At 42.8% G+C, this 10,679-nt stretch overlaps 1 protein-coding gene across 1 annotated transcript; it reads left to right on the forward strand.

Moving 5' to 3' along the window:
- Nucleotides 1–4,282: 4,282 nt before the first annotated feature.
- LOC4326834 (senescence-specific cysteine protease SAG12) lies at nucleotides 4,283–5,577 on the forward strand. The gene is made up of 2 exons (XM_015788187.3): nucleotides 4,283–4,793; nucleotides 4,886–5,577. The coding sequence occupies exons 1-2, from the start codon at nucleotides 4,283–4,285 to the stop codon at nucleotides 5,476–5,478; spliced, it is 1,104 nt and encodes a 367-aa protein (XP_015643673.1). The 3' UTR covers nucleotides 5,479–5,577.
- Nucleotides 5,578–10,679: the final 5,102 nt, after the last annotated feature.

The raw sequence follows: 10,679 nt of genomic DNA on the forward strand, positions 1-10,679 counted from the left end.
GCTGCCCAAGTCGATTAAGTACTTGACTTAATTACTTGTCGATGACAAGAAATAAAAAAATGCACTCGACCAATTCGTTTCAAAAGGTCACGTTCGATCCACTCGGATCAGGACAAGTAGGCACATCATATATATGCATTTCTAATTTGCATATATTTGTGTTTTGTATGGTTTCAATTAAGCTGCTGATTAACGGTCGTACAGGACAGTACAAGATTACGTACTAAAACGTGTACCTAGGCCCGATCGATCGAGGGTAAGTAGGAGTTTATATAATTTTCTGACATGTTCGCTTGATCGTCTCCACGATTTGAAATGTTCAGTCTCATGACTCTCATCTACGACGTCAGTGCAAATGACTTGCACAACAAATTAAGACATCGATCGAGCGAGCAAGGTGTTGTAAGGTCAGCAAAATTATAATTGAGCTCTCAAATTCCACTTGGCACTGATGATGATCATGTGCCCAACAATGCAATACTACTGGTTCTTGTGATGTGTCGTGATATACTTATATACACTGTTTTCACCAGGAAAATATGCTTGATTATACATGTAGTTACTCAGTCAAGAAATACTAGCATATTGCCAAATGAATGTGCTATTAGAGAAACAGTACTTCAGTCGGAGCCGAAGTTCTAATTATACACTTGCATTGCACAGACAGAATTTACATTTGGTTGTACGTGCTTTGACGCAGTACTTTTAAGTACGACAGAATATTATGCTATTAATTACTACCAAGATCCATTCGTACGGACGTCATTAGTACTCTCCCAGCGTTAAATAAACGTGACCTAAGTTTGTAACATATTCTTTTTGTACATGTAGGTTTTTCCGTTCTTTTATATGTTTCCCCTGAACCTCAAGCAAATACTACTATCTTGCACATTAAACTACAAGCAAATTCTTCTATTCACGAACCAATATACTCCCTCCGTTTCAAAATGTTTGACACCGTTGACTTTTTAACACATGTTTGACTGTTTGTCTTATTAAAAAAATTTATAAAATATGTAAAACTATATGTGTACATGAAAATATATTTAACAATGAATCAAATGATATGAAAAGAATAAATAATTACTTAAATGTTTTGAATAAGACGAATGGTCAAACATGTACTTAAAAAAAACACGTACTAAAAAGTCAACGGTTTCAAACATTTTGAAATGGACGGAGATATGTACTGCGACCTAGTCCATCCAAACCATATTCTGACCAGATATCCATGCATCCTTCAATTAATGATTTGATAAGTGCTTACATCGCTAAAATCATAAGCTAACCAAATTATGCCCATGCATGTGGGATACATCATCTGATGATTTTTAGGGCTTATTTGGTTTGATACCAATTTATTACCCTACTAAAATTTTGGTAATTTCAATAATAACAAGTGTATGCTTGGTTTCTACCAAATTTTATCCACAATAGTTCAAATTGAATATTATCCAATTTGGTAGTGTCAAAATTTACCAATGTTTTAGCACTACCAAGATTTTAGTAGGGTAAAAATTGGCTTCAAACTAAACAAGATTCAGTACGATTTTAGATGAAAGGGAGTAGCAGTATTAGTTGTTCAATCTGCCAATCATACTACAATCAAGGAATTACTTGTCACATTATTATCCACTCAAAAAATTAATTAAGCTCCATATCGATACTAATTACTTCTCACAAATATAAAAAAATAAATTAGGTTTAAAATAGAAGATTATAGAGAAATGAGAAATCTACGCGTCATATTATATTTTATTGTCTTGTAAACATGTCAAATCTCCAAAAATACTATAAAAACCAGCAAAAAATTGCCCCCTTCTCTAGCTTCATGGTAGCAGAACAGCCTCCAGCCTATTCAGCTCGTGATAAGCACGAGATGGAGAGGGGCTGGAACAATATATAAACTATGCATCAGTATCAGTTCTTGGGTCAAACCGGCAATTATATATTTCCCGTCAAAACTACCAGGCAAACGAATAACCGGCACTGATGACCCACGTCTCCCCAAATTTAGTGCCGGTTTGAATCAAGAACCGACAATAATGAGGCGTCATCAGTATCGGTTATTTCTTATGGTATGTCCGTAGCTATAGGTTGGGCGGGAAATGGCTCACCAATGCTGGATCTGAGCAAACCAGTACTGATAGGGGTGGTTCCAATGTGGTGCTATGGGGTAGTGGAAGGATGCTTCAATTGGCCAAGGGTAGAGAAAAATTGAAGGAGAAGGGTGTAAAAAAATTGCAATCCGATTGGACCATATGCTAAATGTCCTCAATATTAAATTATTCGGAAAATGTCATTTCCATATGAATTCAAGAGGCTCGTTCCTTTGTTCCAAATAACAGCACTGGAAATAATTTTCGGGGTGAAATTCAGCTAACTGATACAGAACTGCTAATTACGATCCTCTTTTTTCCAATGGGCCTCAGCAAATTACAATTAGCATAGCAAAATACTCGGTTATAACTAATTTGTCATGCTTTGTTCTCTATTTAGGTACACATGTATTTTACTAGAGATCTTTTACTGTGTTTGCATTCCAAAATAGGTAAAAATCCAACACTCCTCAATGACAGGTACTATGTAAAAAGTATTTAAGTATTGGTTAGGTACTTAGGTATTAAGGGTAAAAAAATAATTTTGCTAGTAGAGAGAAAATGGTAGAATTGTCTCTAAATTTAAATCGGTACCACATAGGTACCAATTAAGTCATTTGCCTATTAGTGGCCTATAGGTTCTCATTTGCGTGGTTTTCTCTATATTTACATTGTGTTCTTCGTTGTTCTTGTTTGCATGCACGTGCTTTCTTCTATATTTATATTTTGTTCCAAATAACACATTTACTGGCGTAAAAGTTATGCTTTGCGCGGTTTTACCTAGTTGTATGTTCGGTTCCAAAGAACATGTCAAAACTCATTCATTTAATTCTTTTAGAGATTTATATTTTGTTTCAAGAAGAGATTTATTAATGTGTTTCAAGAACCTGACTGGTTAAAATATCGCCGAAGGTTTGAATCAATTTAAGTTAAATATTTTATCGATATATCCCTAGAAAACATGAACTGTACACAAAATATTCATCATGCTTGCTTCTATTTGAACATGATATACGATGGAATATGTGAACTGCGTACATAACTAATCAACTACGTAAAGGAGATTTTACCTGACGCGCTTCGCTTAGCCTTTGACTGACCGATCTCATCTCATATTGAATCCTCAACCATGTCGACACTTCTTGCCCAGTTTAATTCTGGTGAACCAGTTCTAACCTTAGAACAAGAATGGGATTGATGGGGAAGAAGAAAAAAAAGATCCAATCTGGTTTTTTTCCATGAGATCTATTCAATAACTAAATTAATGCCTGATTTACGTTGTTCGTATTGAACGGTACCGAATCAATGCAATCAGTATTCAATCCACTAGAATACCCACAATTTACTTAGTAATTACTCCACTGCGCCATCGATTACAATAATTTTTTTCCATACCTTACCCATCTCTTAATCAACGGCTCATATTACTCCACCTCTCAATACTTCTAAGTATCTCGCAAACACCATAAATGCTCTCATTTTACTATGGAGGAATTACCGGTCGTGTTTATATTTTCAAACTTTGATATTTTAGTAGACTTCCAAACTTTGATCCTCTTGATGACCTTGGAATTATTAAGTGCCGTTTTATCACATTTGTAATAATTTTTTTCACCGTTCCTATTACTAATTTGTGAAGATCATTACAATCAGACGTAATTATTGTTTATGCTATAATAATGTTTCCTGTTATGGGGGCATCCAACTAGTATAGTCCTACCGTATAACCATCCTTCCCAGGGATTGACATTTCGGTTACCGAAATTTCCGGACTCCCCGACATACCAATATCTTGGCCGAATTTTTTGGTTTTTCTCAAATTTTTATGTATTTAATCAAAATTTAGTCAAATTCAGTTAAATTGTGTTAAAATTTCAGAAAATTTCGGCCCAAAAATTACCAAAATTTTGGTTCTACCGAAAGGGCTGAAATTTTAGCCGAAATCGAAATTGAAAACCCTGATCTCCTTCCTACTGACCCAACTAACTTTATTATTTCTTCCTTCTCCTACACACTCGACAATTGCCAAGTCAGAAAGCAATATACTAGCAAGCATCAATGAATTCGAATGGTCAAGAGGTCTATATAAACCTTGCTCTGCAGCATATATCCCATATTACCATCGAAAAACATAATTAGCTGCACGCACTACGTACACAAGATCACAACATAATCTAACCAAAATGGCTTCTTCCAAGCCTCACCTCGGGCTTGTCTTGTCCATCACTTGCCTCCTCTTGCAACTCCTACTGGTGGCGGCGAACCCGCCGCCGCCGCCGCCGCCGCTGCAGCGGCCGTCGTGCGACAAGTCCGACAGGGAGATGAGGTTCATGTTCTCGCAGTGGATGTCCAAGTACTCGAAGCGCTACTCGTGCCCGGAGGAGCAGGAGAAGCGGTACCAGGTGTGGAAGGCCAACACCGACTTCATCGGCGCCTTCCGCAGCCAGACGGAGATCTCCTCCGGCGTCGGCGCCTTCGCGCCGCAGACCGTCACCGACTCCTTCGTCGGCATGAACCTCTTCGGCGACCTCGCCTCCGGTGAGTTCGTGCGCCAGTTCACCGGGTTCAACGCCACCGGGTTCGTGGCTCCCCCGCCCAGCCCGAGCCCGATCCCGCCGCGCTCGTGGCTGCCGTGCTGCGTCGACTGGCGCTCCAGCGGCGCCGTCACCGGCGTCAAGCTCCAGGGCTCCTGCGGTAAGCTAAGCTACATCGACATGCTAGGCGTTTCTCGTTCAATTACTTGCTGATTTGATTGAGTTGGAAACTTGGAATTAAATCAATGGCAGCGTCGTGCTGGGCGTTCGCGGCGGTGGCGGCCATCGAGGGCCTGCACAGGATCAAGACCGGCGAGCTGGTGTCGCTGTCGGAGCAGGTGATGGTGGACTGCGACACCGGGAGCAACGGGTGCGGCGGCGGGCGCTCCGACACGGCGCTCGGCCTGGTGGCCTCCCGCGGCGGCGTCACGTCGGAGGAGAGGTACCCGTACGCGGGCGCCAGGGGCGGCTGCGACGTGGGCAAGCTGCTGTCCGACCACTCGGCGTCCGTGTCCGGCTTCGCCGCCGTGCCGCCCAACGACGAGCGGCAGCTGGCCCTCGCCGTGGCAAGGCAGCCGGTGACGGTGTACATCGACGCGAGCGCCCCGGAGTTCCAGTTCTACAAGGGCGGCGTGTACCGGGGCCCCTGCGACCCCGGGAGGATGAACCACGCCGTCACCATCGTCGGCTACTGCGAGAACATCGGCGGCGACAAGTACTGGATCGCCAAGAACTCGTGGAGCAGCGACTGGGGCGAGCAGGGCTACGTGTACCTGGCCAAGGACGTGTGGTGGCCGCAGGGCACCTGCGGCCTCGCCACCTCGCCCTTCTACCCGACGGCCTGACTCTGACAACGCCGCCGCGTTCGCGAGCATGCGTGCGTGCCCGGCCGGCTTTGTTAGTGTCCATCTATCTACCTGCCCATCTATGAGAAACGGACGGCTCAGATTGATGCGTCCATTTCTAGTTTCTACCGTCCATTCTGACAATGAAATTATACAAGAGAAAATAAACCAATAATACAATTTTCTTCTCTTTCGATCAATAAATCATCCCACTCTGAAGTCTGAACATGCAGCAGAAGCTTGTGCGCAAGCCCATCGATCGTGCATAGGGGTTAGAACGGTGATAGAAATTCCCGATCGACCGTTTCTTTTTTATTTTTACCGGCCGAGTAATGTGAAAATGGTTAAATATAATAACGAAAATATAACTGATAAAAAAAGTAAAAAATAGAGACAAACAATTTTGCTGTATACCGACAGTTTCTGAACACTATAAAAAAACATTTTTTTGCATACGGCTAAAAGTGATTTTCGTATGCAGGCGTAACCGCTTTGACGCTTTCCCATGAAGTCTATAAAAATCAATATTTTTTGGTATGGATGCACAACCGCATGTAAAAAGTGATTTCCGCACATAGTCAGTTAAGCCGTCCGCTTGCAAAAATAAAAATAACAAAAATAAGTTCAAAAAAGTCGAAACGCTAACTCAAATCCATCCTAGCCACCATCATAGGCGATGCAGTCTGCCACCACCATCGTTGTCGTCGAGACCCCGTTGCACCCGAGGCCGGCGGCAGCGGATTCGCTCCTCTCGAGGGAGAGGGCCACTGCAGCCAGATCCATGAGGGAGATGGTCGGCGGTGCGGGATCCGTGAGGAGGGCTAGCCGTTACCGACGCAGTAGAGACGCCCCAAGGACGCGATGCCGCTGCCGCTGTCTTCGTGGGCCTTCTCTACCAGCCTCCTCGCATGTCACTAGACCCGCCGACATTGGATCTGCAATCCACCGGCCTCCTCGTGTGCCTTCGTCAACCTGCAGAGTGAGAGAGAGAAAGAGGATGAGGAGCGGAGAGAGAGAGAGAGAGAGAGAAGAACGACGGAGGAGCCATCGTCGTCGTCGCCCCGTCCGCTGGCGCCGGATCCGCCCGCCGTCATTGCCCAAGTCACCACTGCTCCCTTTGGCCTCGGGTGGGGAGGGGGAGGTGGTGAGAAACGGGGAAGCTGGAGAAGGGGGAGAGGACAGGATAAGGGAGGAGAGGGGAGGATGGAGCACAAGAAGATTTTTTTAAGAGAAAAGAAAAGGGGGAAGGGGATGGATCTTGTGCAAGGCGGACCTATTAAAAGGGTCGCATGCGAAAATTCATTTTTTTTCATGTAGACCTTTTTAAATGTAGACGTTCTTTTAACCTGCCCGCAATAAAATTCGAGTGCGTCCACAAAAAAATATTTTTGTAGCAGTGGAATTTACCCTTTTTTAAAAAATATTTATGGTCCAACTCTTTATTTGAGTGTTGACGTGGAAAATCATGCACTGGCCTGAGAGGTCTGCTTATATCTAGTGCAGGTCCAAAAGTGTCTTCGGGTTCTGAGCGTGCCAGTTGGTTTGATCCTGCAACCAACAAGAAACAAAGAGGAATAAAGTTAAATCCATCAACGATAGCCAAACGGCTAGATTGCCGATGATGTATCGTTCAAAGCCAAGCTGATGTAACTTGCATCAGATCGGCGAGGGAAGATAAAGCATAAAAAAATATTAGATCTACTTGATCGGCTGTTGATGTCAGGAATACGTAGTTTATCCAATGAATTACATTTGGATCAAGTGATTGGGATAGATCGGGCAGTATGCCGAAACAGTATAAATCACTTAATATCTAAATGTGCTTCAAAGTAGAGATTGCGTATGCTCACATCATAGCCGATAGAGCAAACCTAACGTGTATCAGCTAGTACTCCGATACCACCTTATACTAAGATATCAGTACGGATGAAATATATAAAACACAGATCAATCTAGCAAGCAGGGTGAACTAGCAGACTGATGGAGAGCATAATATATTTCAAACAGGTGAGATTTTAATATAAAGGGTGGATTTAGATGATCAAGAACCAAATAGGGAAACAAGACAACTAAATCAGGTAAGATCGGCTAAAACCCTGATGCTATCTCTATTAGTATTCATAGAAAGAGTTAGATAATACGGTTCAAGACTTTACTTAACGGATCAAACCTAACCAATGCAGCATTAAGTGTGAAAAGAAACGTAAGATCTAAACAAATTGATGAAGACTCATTCAAGATGGTAGATACACTATTTAATCTAACTCGATGTCGATATCTAAACCTATCGGCCTTTTTCGATGATAGATGCTAGCCGATGAGGTTAGACAACGAAATCGATCTAGATTATACAACATATATGATAACTCGGTGACTCACATGGACAGGATTAGAGTGTCATAAAGATGTAAGCACTAATCCCGAGAATGCAAACCGCCATAACAAGCTTTCCTTTTTCGTCGGAGATCGAACTTGATGCAGCCCAACTCAAAAGGAAAAACTCGTCGAAACAATGAAAATAGAAAAATGGTGGCGATGCGCCAAAGTATTATTGAATTGTCGTCACTTGTTTACAAGGTGTCGGGCCATATTTATACCCGTAGTAGATAACATGTTCTTGCTGGACACGACTCTATCTCTATTACAATTTAAAATACGAACAAGTCCCTTAGGCGAACTCTTACCAAAAATATCTCTAAGGAAACTAAAAATATCCTAATTAATTGATATAATTGCCCTTTTCTGGACTCCAATCCTTGCGTGGCAATGCCTATGAGGTGCTTTGATTGATCCCGATGATAGTTACGGGGTCGTCTTTTCGGGACTGGTTGCATCGGCTTGTCTTCATTGGATTTGGTGTCAATCGATACATACGGCAGCCGATGCCGCTCGTAGCCGATACGAACTTTGATTTCCATAAACGGAATTCCTTCAAATCGGCTTTGACTCTGGCTTTGAATCCGGCCCACGGCCTTACCAAATTTGATCGTTAACATTGAGCCCATCAACTTTTGAACCAAATCCCTACCTTGATTTATAAGGTTAAAAGGAAAATAAATTGTAATGTAACCTTAGATGTCATATTATATATTTATATAGTTATGTAAAGTTAAATGTGAGATTCTATAATTCAATATTTTCGATATCGTTTTAATTCTGATCAAGTCCTCAGTATAGTTATGTTTTTGATTTTCCGATATTTATGATCCTGTTACCATTTCGAGCCTTACTGTTTTTATTTAGTTTTCGAGAAAAAAATATGGTTACTTGAGACGTTTTTCGACCATTTTCATCCCTAATCGTGCATATTTGTTCAGAACATAAAAGGATCCAATCATTTAATTTACAAACTATAAACGCACAAATATAAACAAATATATTGACTATGTTTGACAAATGTTTTTTAAGTATGATTTAAAACTTTTTATATTTGAACAAATTTTTTAAATAAGACGAATAAAAGTTTGTCAAAAAGTCAATAGCTTTATACGTTAAAAAACGTAGGTATTACGTAGGAACTTGGGAAGGTGTAAGGGGAACTGACCACGCGCGGTCATATATCAGCATCCCCTCGATCTATGAAAACATAGATCGCACCGGCTTTGGCATATAAATACTACGGACGGAGCTCCTCTGACGTAAAGTCAGAGAGACTTCATAATGTCCCTCTGACTTAAAGTCAGAGGAGCCTCGTCCAAGTACTACCACTAGCATGTTCCATCGATGGCGAGAGAGATTAGTAGAGGGGGCACTCAACTTTGCCAAATCGCCCATGGGCGAAGTGGCCACCACCACCCTGCTGCTGACGAGCCATGAAGCAAAACCGGCCAAGGCACCGTCTATCCACGACGCCATCGAGGTGTACATCGGCGCCACCGGCGCCCGCCAACTTCTCAAGGCCATGCTGCTGGCCTTCGCTTGGGCTTTCGACGCGCAGCAGGTGTTCATGTCCGTGTTCACGGACGCGGAGCCGCCATGGCACTGCACCGGCGTCGTCGATGCGGTTGAGGCGGCGGCGGGCGACTCCGGCTCGTCCTGCTCTTCGCCGGCCACTTCGGCTTCGCCGTGCGCGCTCCCGCTCGGCACGTGGGAGTGGGACCGCCTGGCCAAGACGTCGGTGGTGTCGGACTGGGCGCTCAACTGCAGCGGCGGCGGCCCAGCGCTCGTCTCCCTCCCGGCGTCGTCGTTCTTCACAGGAAACCTCGTCGTCGTTCTTCCATACAGTCTCATATGTGCACCAATGTGTGACCGCGGGTGTGAGTCCCGTATGTGCTCGTGTGTGGGGCCGGTCAGTGCTGAGGAGCACCAATGTGCTCTAGTGCTTGTGCACACTCAGCACTCAGGATGGTGTAAGCCCAAATCCCAGTGGACCGCGGGTGTGAGGTCCGTATGTGCCCATATGTGTGTGCACAAGCCGCGGGTGTGAGTCCCGTATGTGTCCGTGTGTGGGGCCTGTTAGTGCTGAGGGGCACCAATGTGTGACCGGGGGAGATTGCTGGGAATAGTCCCACATTGCTAATTTAGGGGGAGTTGAACCAATTTAAAAGTAGAGGGAGTCCCTCACCTCTTGAGCTAGCTTTTAAGGTGTAGCAAGACTTTCTCCCGGTTAGACCAACGTCGGGGGAATCTAATGGGCGGGTGATCGATCAACCCGCCCCTCCCCCTATACTCCTCTCTATTCTTTCCTTTCATCATAAAATTCAAAAAAAAAACAAAGTTAGTAAAAAAATAAAAAAATCTAATACTCTCATTCATGTGCATAGACTTTATACTGTAAACTTTACACGCATAAACTTTATGTATAGAAATATTTTATATACAAAATATTTGAATCCGAATTTGAATTTGAATCGGGCATATAAACTTTTGACTTATAAACATTCGCTCTATAAACTTTAGGTGGATAAACTTTAGATGTATAAAATTTAGGTGTATAAACTTACTAAAAAGAGGAAATTATAAAATATTTGGATTCGAATTTGAATTCGAATTTGAATCGGGTATATAAACTTTTGACTTATAAACATTCTCTTTACAAACTTTAGGTGGATAAATTTTAGATGTGTAAACTTTAGGTGTATAAACTTATTAAAAGAGAAAAAGAAAAAAAAAAGAAAAAATACGATCGATCGCCCGTTGGCCTTCTCGACCAACGTCTCCTGGTTTCGGCTCAACAGCATCTGCTCGGCCTGGCTCCGAGA

Source organism: Oryza sativa, chromosome 1 (genome assembly GCF_034140825.1).
Source record: "Oryza sativa Japonica Group chromosome 1, ASM3414082v1".
Lineage (NCBI taxonomy): Eukaryota > Viridiplantae > Streptophyta > Magnoliopsida > Poales > Poaceae > Oryza > Oryza sativa.